We start from the raw sequence: 19,466 nt of genomic DNA on the forward strand, positions 1-19,466 counted from the left end.
TGACTTAATTCATTGCAGAGTTCTACTCAGATTAAAACATGCTCAACTTTTGCCTTAACTCTTATTTAATCAGAATGTTTGGAAGTCTGCATTTATGTTTTTCCGCATAGGCTAACAACTTTAGAATTGAAATAATGTGGGAGTCATTGATTTTATTAATGAAAATGTATAAAATACATTAAATGTATGGAGATCAGTTATCTCACAGTAGTGCTCAATACTAATTATCTTAGTTCCATTGTACATTTATTGAATTTTACATTGATTAAAATTTATTTTGATTTTTTTGGGTTATAAATTTTGATCAAATCAATAAATTGGATCCAAATTTGAATAATTAATTTTGAGTTTGCTTATAACCTTCCAAATGTTTTATGTTTCTTGCAGGAGCTAAGTGATCTGCAGCGTGATCCACCTGCACATTGTTCGGCTGGACCTGTTGGAGATGACTGTAAGATCTTTATAGTTGATGGCAAAATATTTTATTTATTTATAATATATAGCATGGTTAAATATTTAATAAGGTAAATAATATTTTGTGTTTTTCAGTGTTTCATTGGCAAGCAACTATTATGGGACCTGTAAGTATGTAATTTTTATAACTGAGTTCAGTTTTGTTTACTTCATTAATCATAAACTACGTTTTAATGTAATTGATTTCTGCATATGTATCTCAACCTAAATTCAAATGTATATTGTTTAGGTTTAGCACAGAGTAATATGTGAATAAAGTCAGTGAATAAATTTTGGTTGGCTCTAAATAGTAATAGTAATAAGAGTGTACGAATGAGTTGTTGTATATATCCTGCACTCCAGCCCCTTCCTTCACTATCCAATCACTTACTGGTTATCAAACCTTAGGCATTCCTGGACATACATAATGTTAGGTTGGCTTCTAATAAAACTCATCTCATCTGGGATGTGATCTTGGCTGAGTGGAGCAGCTTGGTATATATTACTGAGACCCATCTCAGCAAATAAGAAAATACAAACTAACACTATATTGTAGGAAATTGCTATGTGGCTTGTAATATATTCTGAGGTTTGAGAAGCCACCTTGTATAAAATCCTTCTTAAATACCTTTAAGAATTAAATAGAAGGAAAACCATTTCTCACTGATTAAATAAGTTGACTGTACAAAAGTTTTAGGCAGTTGTGTAAAATGCTGTAAATTAAGAATGCTTTCAGAAATTGACTTCCGGTGGATCTGCGCGCGCGATGGCGGCTACTTTCTAGCCATCCTCCTGGGTAAGTGTTTGAATTGCTATGAACAGCGGCCATCAGCTGTTCAGCGGTTCAAAATCCCCCTCCCGGGCAAAGGGGGGGGAAGAGGGTTGTCTGAATAATGGTAGAGCCATTCTCATGCACCCCCAAGGCTTTTTTGGGGGGGGTGAGAGGAGTGCTCCCACGGAGTTCAGACTGTCTCCGCTTCCCAGCTGCTTTTGTCCCTAGGGACAAAACAAGCCGCTGCAACCACCTCCGCGATTAAAGTGATCTGGTGAGTTTTTTTTAGAGGTGGACAGAGCTGAGTAGAGGATTTAGCTTTTGCTTTCTTTGATTTTATTTGGATTTTAAGTTTAAAGATTTACTTTTACTTTTATATTCCTTCTTTTTATTTTTTTTCCTTTTGTTGAAAGGGAAAGTAAAATGGCGATCGGCAAGCCTTTCGGTTTTTTTTTTTTTTTTGGGAAGGTAGAATGGCGATCGGCAGGCTTTTTGGTGTTTTTTTTATCCTTTTCCTTTTTTTTAATGATTGGAACGGAATGTGGATTTGATTTTGATGTTGGGTTTGGATTTTAGAAGCATTATTATTTTTGTTTAACTTCTTTGTTTTGCTTTTTGTACTTTTAAAAAAATGGAATGGATTTTTTCTATTTAATTATTTTTTTCTTCTTCCCTTTTCTTTTTTTAACTCCTTTCTTTTTATTATAATGATCTTCTTTTGAAGGATTTTTTAATTTTTTGGAGTTAATCTCTCTTTCTTTTGTTTAATTTTTGTAACTTTTAAGAAGGAGTAAAGATTTTTCTAAGATGGCTCCAAAGCGTTCAGTATTTTTTTGTTATAATGATCTCCTTTTGAAGGATTTTTTGAATTTTTTTGGACTTAATCTCTCTTTTTCTTTTGCTTAATTTTTGTAATTTTTAAGGAGTAAAGATTTTTTTTAAAATGGCTCCAAAGCGTCCAGTAATTCCTACAGCTCCTAAGGTGGTTTCTTCTTCGGTGTTATCATCAGTGCAACAACCTAAATCAATAGCTTCACCCTCTTCCTTGGTACAGCCAATAATTGTGAAGGATTTGCAAGATATGATGGGAAATGTTATATCTCAAATTAGGGCAGAAATGAAAGAGATTTTAGAGGAAAATAATAAGATTTTGAGGCAAGAGATAGTTTTGGCTTTAAAAGGAGTTGCCTCTGTTCTTGAAAAGCTGAACTCTCGTGTAGAAGAGGTAGAAGAAAAAGTGGAATTGATGGAGGGAAAATTTGAAAGCATGGAAAAAGAAATGGAAAATGAGATTCTTATGCTTCAATATAGACAAATGGAATATGCCTTAAGAATCAGAGGTTTGGGAGAGTCTGTGCAAGGAGATCTGAGAGAGATGGTTGCAAAGGACTTTGCTGTGATTTTGAATAAAGAAAAAGAGGAAATACTTAGTGAAATTGAAAAATTATTTAGAGTTAACTCTGTGGTGGCAGTGCAAAAGAATTTGCCAAGAGATGTGGTAATTTACTTCGGGAAAAGATCGCGCAAAAATTATACAAGCTTTTTATAAGAAGAGATTTCAAATTGCTTCACAAGATGTTATAATTCTAAAGGAGATCCCATCTAAAATTTTAAGAAGAAGAAAGGTGTTTGCTTTTTTAGCAGATGAACTTAAAAAGAGACGAATCTTGTTCAGATGGGATGTTCCGATTGGAATGGTGGTAAATTACCTGGGGATATGTTATAGACTTAATACTGTTTCTCAAGCAAAAGACTTTTATACTTCGGTCCTGGGGGTATGTTCATCGCCATCTATTAAGTTTAAAGCTTTGGAAGAAAAGAAGGTAGAATTGCAGTCTGAAGAGCCTATACTTATGAAAATTGGGAAACCTCAGTTTGAGGGGCCTCAACAAGTTGAGATGGAGGAGCAGAGGATAACCTGTGCAACATATAACTGTAAAGAAAAGGAGCAACAGAAGAAGGTTAAGGAAGCCTCACAACTATTGGTTTCTGAATCTGTGGGAGAAGTAGGATTTATAAATTTTTTGGAGCAACCTTTAAGGGTAGAATTGCAGTCTGAAGAGCCTATATTAATGAAAAATGGGAAATCTCAGTTTGAGGGGCCTCAACAAGTCGAGATGAAGGAGCAGAGGACAACTCGTGCAACATATAATCGTAAAGAAAAAGAGCAACAGAAGAAGGAGTTTAAGGAAGCCTCACAAGTATTGGCTCCTGAGTCTGTGGGAGAAGCAGGATTTATAAACTTTTTGGAGCTACCTTTAAGGGCATATTTCAAAGCACTTCTTTCGAGATTTATGGATAAGAGAGACTGACAAGGATGGAGATCGAATGAAAATTCTAGATAAGATGTTTAAGTTTAAGTACTTAGTTTAAGTATTCAAAAGAGTACTGAGTCTGTGGGAGAAGCAAGATTTACAAACTTTTTGGAGTTAGCTTTAAGGGCAGTTTTCAAAGCACTTCTTTTGAGGTTTATGGACAAGAGAGACTGATAAGGAATGTGTTTATTGTGGATGGAATTTGTTATTGGTAAAGATTTAAATGTGTATAAGGGAATTTTAATGGTTTATGGACAAGAGAGACTGATAAGGAATGTGTTTATTGTGGATGGAATTTGTTATTGGTAAAGATTTAAATGTGTATAAGGGAATTCTAATGTTTTAAGTAATGTTCAAATTTGTGTTTTGGAGGGAGTTTATAAAGAATGATGGATAATAACATAAGTATGATATGAAAAGGTTCAGAGTATATTATAATGTGTTTAATGATTGGGGTTTTTATTATTATTATTATTATTATTATTATTATTATTATTATTATTATTATTATTATTATTTTTAAGAGAAGATAACTTGTTTAATTAAATGTACCTAGATTTGTTTAGGATTTATATGTCTTTTAAGTTTTTTTTTGATAGGAGAGAAGATTATGGAGATTGAATGAAAATCTTAGATAAGAAGTTTAAGTTTAAGTATTTAGTTTAAGTATTCAAAGAGTATTTAGTTTTAATGGTATAATGAAGGTTTATATGTTTATTTTTGTGTTCTAGGATAAAGAAAGAGGGAGAGATTAGATTTTATATTGTAGGTATAGATATTCAAAGAAAGTAATGTTTAAATTTGTGTTTTGGAGGGAGTTTATACAGAATGATGGATAATAATATAAGTATGATACTAGAAAATGTTTAGAGTATATTATAATGTGTTTAATGATTGCAATTATTATTTTTTAGAGAAGATAACCTATTTAATTTAATGTATTTAGATTTGTTTAGGATTTATATGTGTTTTAAGTTTTTCTTTTCTTTTTCTGAAAAATTTTAATTAAGCCTGTACTTAGCTCTGGGAAGGTTGGGGGAGGGTTGGGAGGTTTGGGGAGGTGGGGGAGGGTATGGGGGGGGGGGGTTGGGGAGGGGATTTGTTTTGTAAAATTTAAAAAACTTTCAATAAAAAAAAAGAATGCTTTCAGAAATAGAAGTGTTAATAGTTTATTTTTACTACTTAATAAAATGGAAAGTAAATGAACAGAAAAGAAATCCAAATCAAATCAATATTTGGTGATTAAATGACAGAATGTGTTTGTCAGGACTTATTACATACATTTGATGAAGTGGACTCTGATCCATGAACACTTATATAATACACGGTGTGCAAGTGAGTATTTTGATCATAGTATTTTCATGCATTATTTTCCACCTCCAAGCTGTATAAACTTGAATGCTTAGTGGATGTGTGTAATGAGGGAGGGTGTGGCCTAAGGAGATCAACACCCTATATCAAGGTGTGCATAATTATTAGGCAGGTTCATTTCCTCAGGCAAAATTGGCCAAAAAAGAGATTTAACTGACACTGAAAAGTCAAAAATTGTAAAAAAAAATCAGAGGGATGCAGCACTCTTGAAATTGCTAAGATATTGGGGCGTAATCACAGAACCATCAAATGTTTTGTTGCAAATAGTCAACAGGGTCACAAGAAACATGTTAAGAAAAAAAGACACACATTAACTGTCAAAGAATTTAGAAAAATCAAACATGAAGCTATCAGGAATCTGTTGTCCTCCAGTGCTGTCATATTCCAGAACTGCACCCTATCTGGAGTGCCCAGAAGTTCAAGGTGTTCAGTGCTCAGAGACATGGCCAAGGTAAGGAAGGCGGAAACCCAACTACCACTGAACAAGACACATGTTGAAACAGCAAGATTGGGCCAAGAAATATCTGAAGACAGATATTTTCAAAGGTTTTATGGTCTGATAAGATGAGAGTGACTCTTGACGGACCAGATGGATGGGCCCATGGCTGGATCAGTAACTGGCACAGAATTTCACTTCAACTCAGACGCCAGTGAGGTGGAGGTGGGGTACTGGTATAGGCTGGTATTAATAAAGATGAGGTAATTGGACTGCATCTTTCAAGAAAGCCATGATTTTTATGCAAGACAATGCTCCATCGCATGCATTGAAGTACTCCAGTGCGTGGCTAGCCCGTAAAGGCCTCAAAGATGAAAGACTAATGGTCCCCTTCCTCACCTGACCTAAACCCTGTTGAGAACTTTTGGGCCATTCTTAAACGGGAGATTTACAGTGAAGGAAAACAGTACACCTCTCTGAACAGTGTCTGGGAAGCTCTAGTTGCTGCTGCACAAAACATTGATCGTCAACAGATCAAGAAACTGACAGACTCCATGAATTGGAAGGCTTATGACTGTTATTGAAAAGAAGGTTGGCTATATTGGTCACTGATTTTTTTTAAAAATGTCAAAAAAGTTTATTTCTACATTTTGAGTTGTTTATTATTCTCACTTTAACAGATACAGTTAAACGAGATGGGCAATTTTTCATTTAGTTGCATAATTCTGCACACTAATAGTTGCCCAATAATTGTGCAAACATATTCTTCTAAGAAAGCGAAAACCTCACTTTTACTTTCTTAAATATTCAGGTTTGAGGTTTATTAACATTTTGGATTGACCGAGAGCACTGTAATTGTTCAACAAGAAAATTAATCCTACAAAATACAACTTGTCCCATAATAATAATAATAATATTTTATTTTGCAGTCACAGACCAAAATGCAAGTGCAACAAAAGAAAACACAAGAAAAATATAATCACAAACAATTAACACCAGAAGCCTTGGCTAAAGGGAATTGCAATGTACTCCTCTAATAGTTACAGCTCTTAAAAGAAATTTAGAAACCTGAGAAGTAATTTAGGATGAGCCATCCCCTAGCAACTTGTCTAATAATTGTGCCCACAGTGTAATAAATTTGTTAGCATTGTACATGCTACCATAAATAAGTAGCTAATTCTAATTCCCCTTAACCCAAAATAGAAAGAGGAAACATGGAAAGCTAAACAGGTGATCTAGATCTTAGGTGCGAAAATGAAATGGGAGTAGAAGATACAAAAGTAAACAAAAGAGATGAACTCTCTTCAGTCTACAATATTACATATTAATTAAGCAGAAATACTCATCAACCTTACTTGTGGTTAGAGGTGACAGAACAGAGAGAATTTATTCCAGAGAAGAAGGAAATGAGGACCAGCAAGATATAATAATGTATTGAATTAGAAGTGGGGAGAGCCAGATTTAAGTATGTCTTCAGCCTTGGAGAAGATATTTCATAACGTAGGGCCAGTCATATTCTCTTAGGCCAGGCTAATTGAAAAGGGGATGCTGTGTACTTTAATTTATTATTTTAGAGGCTTATGATATTGCATAATTGTTTTCAACCACTATTGTATTTATAATGAGTCTTGCTACTTTGTTCCTGGGTCTAAGCAGAACAAGATTAGTTCAACCATATATTTATTTTTATTTGTAATTTTGATTTCTACATGCATGACTGTTCATGATTATGAGCAATTCTTATTGATTAGAAATGCTCTTTAAATATTTAGAGCAGGAGTGTCAAACTCACAACATCATGTGACATGTCACAACATATCACAACTTTTTTTCCATTGCCAGCAATGGGGTGGGCATGGTTTCGCCATGACGCATCCAACTTGTGGGCCGGCAGTTTGACACTCCTGATTTAGAGAATTCATTCATTGTTTTGTTTATGGAAATTCTCAGCCATCCAGGTCATAGTTGTCCCAAAGATGTTTTTTCACAAGGCAGTTGGACTTTCTTGTGTTTCTTTGAAGATGGGTCACTTCTTATTCAAGAAGTTTCTTCAGCTCTGACTGGATGGTGGGAAATGGAAGGATTTATACTACTTGCAGACAGCTGGTCATTTGCATTCTTTTAGAGCAGTGGTTCTCAACCTGTGGGTCGGGACCCCATTTGGGGTCGAACGACCATTTCATAGGGGTCGCCAAACAACGCAGTCCACCATTTTTCCCCCCTTTTCCTTAGCTGTGCTACTCCCTTTTATTCTATTGGCTTTTGAAAGCCAATAGAATAGACTCTCTTGAATAGAGTCTAATTCTATTGGCTTTCAAAAGCCAATAGGAATTGTCCAGGCTGTCTCTGCCCTGCTGAGCCCGCCAAAAGTCCCATTCTGCAAACGGTGCTGCACCAGTTGAGTAGTCCTCGACTTACGACCGGTTGGGGGGTCGTGGCATTAAAAAGGTTGAGAACCACTGTTTTAGAGAGACATTGCAGGGTCACCTGAGTAGTGCAAATGGGAGTGGAGCCTTCTTGAAACTGTTGAAAGGACTGTTGTAGACTGGAGATAGATGATGTCATATCCCTCCCCCTCTGTTAAGAGGGGGCTGTTCAATTTTGACATAGATGGCCCTTTTGACCCCTCTTTCAAACCAGTGGTCCTCTCTGCCCAAAATATGGACTTTGCTGTCTTTTAAATGCAGATGGATTGCTGAATCTTGTCCATATGGCTTTGTTCTCCTGTGTTCCTTCACCATCCAATCAGAGCTGAAGAAGCTTCTTGGATGAGAAACAAAACATCTTCAAAGAAAAACAAGGAAGCCCAGTTATCTGGTGAAAAAGCATCTTTGACACATTCATTGTTTTACTGTGTTGTCAGACCTTAATGGTTCTGCTTTCCACCTTCTGGTTCAGATCCATAATGATATATTTTCTATGGCTGTAAAACTCTCAATTCATTCTTAATTAATTCTTAATTATTTTTTTGCCAGTCTTTATACTGGCTGAGTCTGGGAATGTGACCAGGTTAAATAGATCGTGTTAACTGACAGGCCATATATCCTACATCCTGCTATCTGAATAACTTTATTAAAATTTATGTTATACACTCGGGCTCCATCATGCAATCAAGGTTGATTGTTGTTTCCTGATGTTAAATTACTGTGTCACATCTTAAGAATTTTTCTAGATTATACCTTTTGAAAGAGATTCCTCCTTGAATTATGTCTGGCATTTGACTATTTGAAGGTTAAAAGCCCTTACAATACTGCTTTTAGCAAGATCTTTGTGAAGTCAGAAGAACTTTATCACTATTCAGTATAAATTTACATTTTGATTGTATTGATAATAGGAAATACTCTGTCTGTAAGGACCCACCCCACTTTGCATCTTAAGAAGACAGAACTCTTGGAATAATTCTTCCAACAGGAATCCTTTATTAAGAGAAAATGGTTGCAGGCATGCTAGACAGGACTTGGGGTTCAAGCTCTCCCATTCAAGGTTTTAAGGGGTTCCCCAGTAGTCCCACCCAATCAACCCCCCTTCCAGTGATAGTTTCAAGTATCACAATTCCACCCCCTTTCTTCTTTCTTCCGTCTGAATGGAGACTTCAGGTAACTACATGAAAGGCAAGTATCCTGCTTTGTTATGATAAGGTTCTCTAGTGCTAACGCTTTGATGTTACAATAAACACACATTCAGCATTCAGCTCTTTGAAGTGTACTGAAGGAAGTGAGGGCCATAAAGCCCCTTTGTTCTCCCCCTTCTCTCCCTCTTATGGCAGAATCCAAAGAAGGCAGAATTGGGAGTTTCTATATTTGATAATTAAAGATGAAATATGATTGGATTCTGACATCCGGCCCCTCTTAAAAATAAGAGAGATCCACCTGAAAGAAAACACAAGTATAAAATTTAGTTAGGCTTGTTAGGATACTCTGTGTGAAACTTCTTCAATAGCTTCGGGGCTCTGACATGACGTTTATGGACCCACTCATTTTGTGAGGGAGGGAGGTGTTTCCAGGCAACTAGGTACTGAGTTGCTCCATGATATCTCCTAGAGTCAAGGATTTCCTTTATTTCGAAGTGTTGTTCCCCTCCACCATGATTGGAGGTGGTGGGGGGGGGATTTTTGGCCGTAGAGGTGACTGATGCTCTCTTTTCAGCAAGCTGCAATGAAAAATTGGGTGTATTTGCCTGAGGTTTTTGGGTAATTCTAATTCTACTGTTACTGGATTTATGATTCTTTTAATTGGAAAAGGTCCTATATATTTTGGTCCAAGTTTTTTACAGGGCTGTAGGGACTTTAGGTATTTTGTAGATAAGTACACCATTTCTCCTATAATGAATGGTGTAGGCTCAACCCTTTTTTTATCGGCTTGTGTTTTATATGCCTGCCTAGCTTCATCTAGTGCTTTTCTGACTATTGGCCAGGTGTTTTGTAATTTCTCCATCCATTCTTTCAGCGAGGGGATCGTTGGTTCGTTTGGGGTTAATTCTGGCATGGGGTTGAAACTTTGACCGGTGGCTATTTGAAAAGGAGTGTAACCTGTGCTGGAGTGGACTGCATTATTGTAGGCAACTTCTGCAAAAGGGAGTAAGTCCGCCCACTCGGTCTGCTGGAAACTAAGAAAACATCTTAAATATTGCTTAAGTACGGAGTTCATTTTTTCAGCCCCCCCATTTCCTTGAGGGTGGTGGCTAGATGTCAGTCCCTGAGTGGTTCCTAAGAGGGATAAAAATTCCTTCCAAAATGCAGACGTAAATTGCACCCCCCTGTCAGAGATGATGCGTTGGGGTGCCCCATGCAATCTGTAAATGTGTTGGATGAAAAGTTTTGCTAAGGCTTTTGCAGTGGGAATCTTTTGGCAAGGGATAAAGTGCACCTGTTTGGAAAACAAGTCTGTGACCGTCCAGACCACAGTATTCCCATTGCTTTCTGGCAATTCCACTATAAAATCCATGGCTATTTCTCTCCAGGGGGCTGAGGGACTTGCCACTGTTTGCAATAGTCCTGGCACTTTCCCTTGCAACCTCTTTGCCGTGGCACATTTTGGACAACTGGCTATATAACTTTCAATGTCCTTTTTCATGGATGGCCACCAAAATTGCCGTTTAATTAAATGTAAAGTTTTTACAAATCCAAAATGCCCTGCTGATTTTGTGTCATGGCAAAGGTGCATGAAAGTTTCTCTTTGAGTTGTTGGTATATATAACTTTTCCCCTACCCAAGGCAACCCGTCTCTCATTGTGCACACATTTTTGTTTTTCTGGAACCATTCATCTGTTTCCAAGCTTTTTCTGAATTCAATCCCAGTTTGGCTGTCCAGTTGTGGTTTTATTTTGGCTTGGGTTCTTGTGGTTACTGGTGCTGCCAGTTGTGACTCTGCCATTATTGGTCTAGAGTCTGTGGTTCGTGCGCTGTTATATTGGGGCATGCGAGATAGAGCATCTGCCAGGAAGTTCTTTCTTCCTGGTAAATGTTTGAGCTTAAATTGGAATTGGTGAAAATGCTGGGACCAGCGGGCTTGTTTGGGATTGAGTTTCCTGGAAGTTTTCAGGGCTTCTAAATTTTTGTGATCAGTCCACACCTGGAAGGGGATTTTGTTGCCTTCCAGGAACTGTCGCCACGTGAGTAATGCCCAACGTATCCCATAAGCCTCCTTCTCCCATACGGGCCAGCGCTGTTCTGTTTCCGTGAGTTTCTTGGATGTATATGCACAGGGTTGCAATACTGCATCATCATTTTCTTGTAATAGCACAGCCCCCACTGCCACATCACTTGCATCTGCCTGTATTACGAAGGGCTTGTCCATGTCTGGGTGCCTTAGTACTTGGTTCGGCAGAAAAAAGTCTCTTTAGTCTCTCAAACGCTGCTTGGCACTCCATTGTCCATGTTAGTGGCTGGCTAGGTTTTACTGAGGATGCTCCCTTCGTTTTTAGTAAGTTAGTGAGGGGCAAGGCTATCTGGGCAAATGAGGGGATGAATTGGCGGTAAAAGTTTGCAAAGCCCAGGAAACTTTGTAGTTGCTTTCTTGTGCGGGGTGGTGCCCAATTTAGTACTGCTTTGACCTTCTCTGGGTCCATTTCAATGCCCTGTGGGGATATGCGATAGCCTAGGTAGTCTATCCTTTCCTGGTGGAATTCGCATTTTGAGAGTTTGGCATATAGGTGAGCGGCTCGCAGCTTCTTTAAAATCGCTCTGACAAGTTTGACGTGTTCTTCTTTTGTTTCAGTAAAGATAAGAATGTCGTCCAAGTAAACAAGGACCCCCTTAAACAGGTGCTCCCTTAGAACGTCATTGATTAATTGCATAAAGACTGCAGGGCCCCCTTGTAATCCAAATGGCAAGACTTTGAATTGATAGCACCCCATGGGGCAGTTAAATGCAGTCTTCCATTCGTCCCCTTCCTTGATTCTCACGCGATAGTAAGCTTCCCTTAAGTCTAGTTTAGAAAAAATTTTCCCTTTCGATAGGTGTGACAGCATGTCTTTCATGAGGGGCAGCGGGTATAGGTTGCTTTCACTGATTGTGTTCAGGGCCCTATAATCCACGCATAAACGTAAAGAGCCATCCTTCTTCTCTCTAAAAAGGACCGGGGCAGCCACTTTAGGCTTAGCTGGTTCAATGAAACCTCTCTCCAGGTTTTTTTTTATAAATCTTTCCATTTCCTCCTTCTCCTTTGGGCTCATGGAGTATAATCTGGGCTTCGGGAGTTTTGCCCCAGGCTTGAATTCAATGGTACAGTCTGTGGGTCGGTGGGGGGGAAGCTCATTCGCCCTCTCCTCACTGAAGACTTCAGCAAGGTCCCTATATTCCTCTGGTATTTCTGTTAATCTTTTTTCCTCTCCTATGGATGCTTTTTCTATTCTTGATTCTGGTAGCCTCCCTTGGGGTTTTAAGTCCATAGGGTCCCCCTTCGGGAATTTGATTTCTGTCGTCCTCCAATTTACCCAGGGGTTCCATTTTTTCAACCATTCCATCCCTAGAATCATTGGGCATTCCATACCTGGGGTCACCACAAACGTTAAGTCCTCTTCATGGTTGCCCAGGGAGAGATGTATTGGCAAAGTGGCTAGGGTAGCTGGCACCCCCCTGCTATGGATCCATCTAGCTGGCCAAATGAGATTGGTTGTTCCAGTCTCCTGGATGGGATGCCCAGATTCCCCACTAGTGTTGGGCTAATGAGGCAGCGGGTACAGCCAGAGTCTATTAAGGCTTTCACCTTCACAGCTTCGGGCATGGGGGGGATTAATATAGTCACTGTTTTGAAGATGGGTGTGATGCATCCACTTACCAGGGGTTCGCCCTCCGAGCTGTCATCTGAGGCATCCACCGGCCCTGTGGTGTAGGCTGGAGTCCTTTCCCCTTGGTGAGCAGAGGTGGGGGTTTCTGCAATTTCCATCATTCTCATGGCCGTTTCTTTTGGCTTAGCTGAATACTTTCCGGGTTTGTTGATTGGGGATCTGTCTGGGTTGTGCTGGGGGGCCTTTGAGCGGCATTCTACAGCTCGATGCCCTTCTCTTCCGCACTTGAAACATCCCATTTGCTTCTTGGCTGTATCCGATGATTTCACCGGTGGTGGTGTGTCAGCTCAGGCGGGGGGCGGCTCCATTGTTTTCCTCGGCGGTGCCTCTTCAATATGTCGATCTCTGCTTCCTCTGCCAAGACGTACCATTCCTCAAGTCGATGTGGGTCCCCTCGGGGCAGGCAAGCATCATATAGATCATAGTTTAGTCCGTCTTTGAAATGGCCAAGGAGGATGTCTTCTGGCCAATTCAGTTTGCTGGCAATGGCCCGGAATTCTTGTGTATACTCAGCCACTGGGCGTTTGCCCTGCCTCATCGTTGTTATTCTTTCACGGGCTTTGCGATCAGCCAGGGGGTCTTCAAATCGTCTTCTCAAAGAGGACATGAAACGGTTGAAGTTACTGAGTTCTGGGGCATTGGAGTCATGCAAGTTCACTACCCAATCCGCAGCTGGTCCATCCAGGGCAGATTGCACGATCCGGATGCGGGCTTTGTCGCTGGGAATATCCTGCCCATATTCCTCCATGTAGCTGAGGACTTGGGTTAGGAAAAACCCCAAGCGTGTTGGCTCCCCTTTGAATTTCACTTCCAACGGTGGACGTCTTGGAATGGATCGGTGCCTCTGTTGTGGGTGGTAGTGCCTTCCGTCCAGATTGCCATCTGTGGTCCGGTAGGGGGTGGGGGCTCCTGGATCAGTAGATGTCCCTGGGGTTGCAGGTTCCATGTCCCCCTCGGTGTCTCTCCCTTTGCGGCTCCAGGAACTGGGGCGGCCGTAGGGTTCAGTATTCTCCTCTCCTAGGGAGCTGAGAGTTCTCTTCATCAGGTCAATAGCTTTCTCTAGGATCCAGTCTGAGTACGGTGCCCAGCTTCCTCCCTCTTCACTTGCGTGCAGGGATTTCTCCATCTCCTGCTTCCATTCTGGTTGCTTGGTCCCCCGTCTCAGGGTCACCTTTCTTGATTCCTTTCCCCACTCACTTTTCTTTCCAACGCCCATCGACCAGCGAGGCTTGTGGTCCTGTGTCTCCACCACTTCTTCTCCTGAGGAATCTGACCTCTCGGATCCCAACATCTGGCAAGGTTCCAACTGGGTCAGCGGCTCTCTTTCCAGGGAGTTTTCCCCCTCTCTTGCTCCATTGTCTGACATGGTAAATTTTTTGCAAAATCCCCCGGCAAGGGTCTCCCTTCCAGGTGGATTAATTTTGCAAGTCCTGTCTAATGTAAGGACCCACCCCACTTTGCATCTTAAGAAGACAGAACTCTTGGAATAATTCTTCCAACAGGAATCCTTTATTAAGAGAAAATGGTTGCAGGCATGCTAGACAGGACTTGGGGTTCAAGCTCTTCCATTCAAGGTTTTAAGGGGTTCCCCAGTAGTCCCACCAAATCAACCCCCCTTCCAGTGATAGTTTCAAGTATCACAATTCCACCCCCTTTCTTCTTTCTTCCGTCTGAATGGAGACTTCAGGTAACTACATGAAAGGCAAGTACCCTGCTTTGTTATGATAAGGTTCTCTAGTGCTAATGCTTTGATGTTACAATAAACACACAGTCAGCATTCAGCTCTTTGAAGTGTACTGAAGGAAGTGAGGGCCATAAAGCCCCTTTGTTCTCCCCCTTCTCTCCCTCTTATGGCAGAATCCAAAGAAGGCAGAATTGGGAGTTTCTATATTTGATAATTAAAGATGAAATATGATTGGATTCTGACACTGTCTACTGTTATACTGTTTTACTGCTAATGTTGTACAGTCAGGTCCAGAAATATTGGGACATCGACACAATTCAAACATCTTTGGTTCTATACACCACCACAATGGAGTTGGAATGAAACAAACACAATGTGCTTTAACTGCAGACTGTCAGCTTTAATTTGAGGGTATGTACATCCAACTCAGGTGAATGAGGTAGGACTTACAGCAGTTTGCATATGTGCCTCCCACTTGTTAAGGGACCAAAAGTAATGGGACAGAATAATAATCATAAATCAAACTTTCCCTTCTTAATACTTGGTTGCAAATCCTTTGCAGTCAATCACAGCCTGAAGTCTGGAACGCATAGACATCACCAGACGTTGGGTTTCATCCCTGGTGATGCTCTGCCAGGCCTCTGCTACAACTGTCTTCAGTTCCTGCTTGTTCTTGGGGCATTTTCCCTTCAGTTTTGTCTTCAGCAAGTGAAATGCATGCTCAATGGGATTCAGGTCAGGTGATTGACTTGGCCATTGCATAACATTCCACTTCTGTCCCTTCACAAACTCTTTCGTTGCTTTTGCAGTATGCTTTGGGTCATTGTCTATCTGCACTGTGAAGCGCTGGGCCTTTTATCTGCACATTGTAATTGGGGTAATGAGGGAATATCACACACCTGGCCATGGAACAGCTGAGAAGCCAATTGTCCCATTAGCTTTGGTCCCTTAACAAGTGGGAGGCACATATTAAAACTGCTGTAAGTCCTACCCCTTTCGCCTGAGTTGGATGTACATACCCTTAAATTAAAGCTGACAGTCTGCAGTTAAAGCACATTGTGTTTGTTTCGTTCCAACTCCATTGTGGTGGTGTATAGAGCCAAAGATGTTCAAATTGTGTCGATGTCCCAATATTTCTGGACCTGACTGTATATATTTATTTTGCCTATACTGCATTTAGCTATTAGGGCTGCTATTACATTAATCTGGAATGATGCAATCCCTCCTGTGTTGTTTTGCTTTTGGTTCTGCATCTTTTGATTGCTTTTCTGCAGTAGGAATAGGAACAACAGAGTGGATGACTTATTGTACCAGGACAGGGAGGGGTGGAGGAGAAGCAGGGAGTCTGGCTGCTAGTCCTATCAACAACCTCCTATCAGCCTCTTCTTAAAATGAGAGAAACAGAAAGCAAGAGCAAGTAAGCACAAAGAGGAGAGAGAAAAAGATAATCTTTGGCTCAACCACAGAATTTCTAATAAGGCAGAAGAGGCAGAAACCACCTACCCCATAGATCAGGCACTGAGATGGCTACATTTGTGGATCTAGCCAATGTCAGAATTTCCTTTTATCCCTACCTAACCCCACATTAGGGAGAGCAATTTTTCCCACCAGCAAGAAATTACCAGTCACTTTCCTGAACATATACTTTAAAGCTGTAAGAAAATCACCATTCGCCAGCCTTCTTACTGAGATAAATTAGAGCTTAGCTGTCAGCATGAAGCTGAGAATGCTGTCTGAATTATTTCTCTCTAAAACAGTGGTTCTCAACCTTTTTAATGCCGCGACCCACAACCGGATGTAAGTCGAGGACTACTCAACCGGTCGTAAGTCGAGGACTACTCAACTGGTGCAGCACCGTTTGCAGAATGGGACTTTTGGCGGGCTCAGCAGGGCAGAGACAGCCTGGACAATTCCTATTGGCTTTTGAAAGCCAATAGAATTAGACTCTATTCAAGAGAGTCTATTCTATTGGCTTTCAAAAGCCAATAGAATAAAAGGGAGTAGCACAGCTAAGGAAAAGGGGGAAAAAATGGCGGACTGCATTTGGCGACCTCTGTGAAATGGTCGTTCGACCCCAAATGGGGTCCCGACCCACAGATTGCGAACCACTGCTCTAAAATGTATAAAGATTAAAATAGTGGTCATAATCAAGTATTATTTTAAGAAAAAGATAATCAAGATTTTCTGCAGGTTTGGATGAAAATTGACTAAAAAAATTTATTATTTATTTATTAGTAAAATTTATATGCCGCCCAATCCCAAGGGACTCAGGGCGGCGTACAAAGTTAAAACAACAAGTATAACAATTAAAAATGAATACATTCACACATGTCCCAATCGAATCCCCCCCCCCGGGGACATCAGCCCCAGGCCTGCCGGAACAGGAGAGTTTTAATAGCTTTCTTGAAGGCCGGCAAGGTGGGAATAGTTCGAATCTCGGGGGGAAGTTGATTCCACCACGTCGGAGCCACCACAGAAAAGGCCCTTCCCCGAGGGCTCGCCAGCCGACATTGTCTGGCCGACAGGACCTGAAGGAGGCCCAATCTGTGGGACCTCACCGGTCTCTGGGAACTATGTGGCAGTATGATTGCAACCTACAATCTGCACTCTAAATTAAATATGAATTTCTTGCAAAAGATGGAAAACTTTATCTTTTTCATTTTGTTTGTTTTCCAGCCCGACAGTGCTTATCAAGGAGGAGTCTTTTTTCTTACAGTTCATTTTCCAACAGACTATCCATTCAAACCACCAAAGGTAAACAGTAATTTTGAAATGCCATTTGTTCATTTTAATTGATGGGAAATTTTGCTGGGCATAGATATTTTATTAAAATAAGAGAATAGAATAAATAGATCAGAGGATAGAGCATTTTGAGAGAAACACAGAAGAATACAAAAGACAAATTATTTCACAATATTTTAAATTGGACATGCGGCTTCAGCCGTTCCTGTGTTGTTGTTTTTTTTAAATCCATTTTAAATGTATGTCTTCACAACACACTCAAGTTGATGGAAATCTGAGGTCCTAGAGAATAGGAAACAGATCCTACTAGCTTTTGACCAGCTTCTCCACCCTCAACATTTGTTTGCCAGTATGCATTTTAGAGGAAAACTAATGGTCAATCTGTTACCTAAGATTAAGTTAGATCTTGGTTTTGGATCTGAATGTGCAAACTAGAATAGGAATACAGGTAGTCTTCGAGTTACGAATGTAATGGAGCCTACCCATTCCATTTGTAACTCAAAAATTCACTAGCTGCTTTTGCCCACACATTCGGTAATCGAATGCATGGGCAAATGTGCGGTTCGTTAAGTGCACATGAGGTATCTCCGGGTGGGGAAGGCCATGGAGGACTTGGAAATTACTCTGATAACATGCCTTTAGTAGAAAGCTATATAAAGATCCAAAGGATGGCTTAAAGCTCCAATCATTTTATGTGGTAGTGTATTTTACTCAAATAAGTTGGTTATAATTGTTGTATTAATGAATGAAGTAAAAGTATCAAATTCATTCCCTACCAAAAGTAGCAGAAAAAAAATAACATAATGCCTACGTCACAGAAACTGATTTTCTTGACATTTTGGAATAGACTTATTAGGATAGTATGAAGTGTCAGAGGGGCGCTTTGCTTCAATTGTTTGTTTTAGGCAAAAGATGACTTTTGATTTTAATTGAATCGATTGTGTTATGGATGTATATATGTTACAATTTTATACAAATGTATGAATAAAATATTACGTTATTTCATTATAATCAGCTATACATATTCTACATCTAAAAGCAACTCATTCATAAATTACAATTAACACTGTCTTTAGTCCATTGAATAACTAGTGCCATAAATTTATATTCCTAGTGCTAAATAAGTCTTTTAGCAATAAACAAGCATGAAGAATCTATTTCTATTGCCCAGCCATGAATTTCAGTGTAATAAGTATGCAACAAAAATATGGACATCCAAAAATGTTAAAAATTGTCTCAAAATCAAATTGATACACATACTGAATTCTGCTGAGAACATAATAATTTTAAGACATTGTACAAATGTGTATTTGAATAAATTCATTACACTTATATTCATTCATTTTGCCAGATCCAATACCTCCTAAGAGATAATTGGGAGCTGCCAGAATTGGTAATAAGGTGGATGGCTATATAAATGTTCTAAATTAATAAATTTCACCACTAATGATATCTTAGGGTCTGGAAAAATGAATATGTGTTTTATGAAAACATGATCTTAATCAGATTTGGGCATGAAGATAGCTCTGTCCTTCGAAAGAGAGGTTGAGCTATTAGTTATTACTTAGCGTATATAATGTCTGACAAACTTTCTAAAAATCCATCGAACAAATAGTCTTATTTGTTGATTTTGCATGGAATGACTCTTTACTGCTCATTCATAAAGGGTATTTTTCTTTGAAAAATGTCAGATGAAACAATAAAATAGAAGTTATCTAGTATATGTGGTACAAGCAATTGAATTTTATTTTACATGCTTCCACTGCAGATTGCATTCACTACAAAAATATACCATCCAAACATAAATAGCAATGGAAGTATTTGTCTTGATATCCTGAGGTCACAGTGGTCACCAGCACTGACTGTATCTAAAGGTAATTCTATTTGTGAAGCATACCAGTGACATACTCTTTGTGTACATATTATATAAGATTTATATTGTGCATGGATCCCTAAGCGAGATAATTAAATAACCAAGCCTGAATTTGTTACTGTGGATTAAGTAATAAGACTATTACTATTGTCTTGGGTTGAGATTTTAAACTATGATCAAAATGGTGACTGTAGCGGTCAGAATAGAGCCTTCAGAGGATGGGAATATGCATAGGCTGAGAGAACTCTTCTAGAAAATGTTCTGGAGAACAGAAGACCATTATACAGTAGTTGTGAAACTTCACTTAGACAGCAAAACTAATTGTAGAAAGAGTTAATGTATAGTAATCTAAAAAATAAATTTTAATAGTTTATTTTTTTTATTAAGTTTTACAAATTACAATATAAACCCCTCCCACCTGAGAGCTGATTACAGAGTAACAAATAAACAAACATAATCTAACTAACATTAACCAACTATACTATCAATCAAAACCATAACACACTTTAACTCCTTTTCAAAACAAATATTAA

The 19,466-nt window shown here is 39.2% G+C and overlaps 1 protein-coding gene across 5 annotated transcripts in view; it reads left to right on the forward strand.

Annotated features, from left to right (window-relative positions):
- Window positions 1–19,466, forward strand: part of UBE2D1 (ubiquitin conjugating enzyme E2 D1) — a 43,011-nt gene that overhangs the window by 11,964 nt on the left and 11,581 nt on the right. For all 5 annotated transcript variants that reach the window (XM_039367402.1, XM_039367420.1, XM_039367393.1 and 2 more), the window contains 4 exons: window positions 388–451; window positions 550–581; window positions 16,995–17,072; window positions 18,829–18,934. In XM_039367402.1, coding sequence (XP_039223336.1) covers window positions 388–451; window positions 550–581; window positions 16,995–17,072; window positions 18,829–18,934 — 280 coding nt within the window. The remainder of the gene's footprint in view (window positions 1–387; window positions 452–549; window positions 582–16,994; window positions 17,073–18,828; window positions 18,935–19,466) is intronic.

This window comes from Crotalus tigris, unplaced genomic scaffold (genome assembly GCF_016545835.1).
Source record: "Crotalus tigris isolate CLP2741 ecotype Arizona unplaced genomic scaffold, ASM1654583v1 scf7180000017600.4437325, whole genome shotgun sequence".
Classification (NCBI taxonomy): domain Eukaryota; kingdom Metazoa; phylum Chordata; class Lepidosauria; order Squamata; family Viperidae; genus Crotalus; species Crotalus tigris.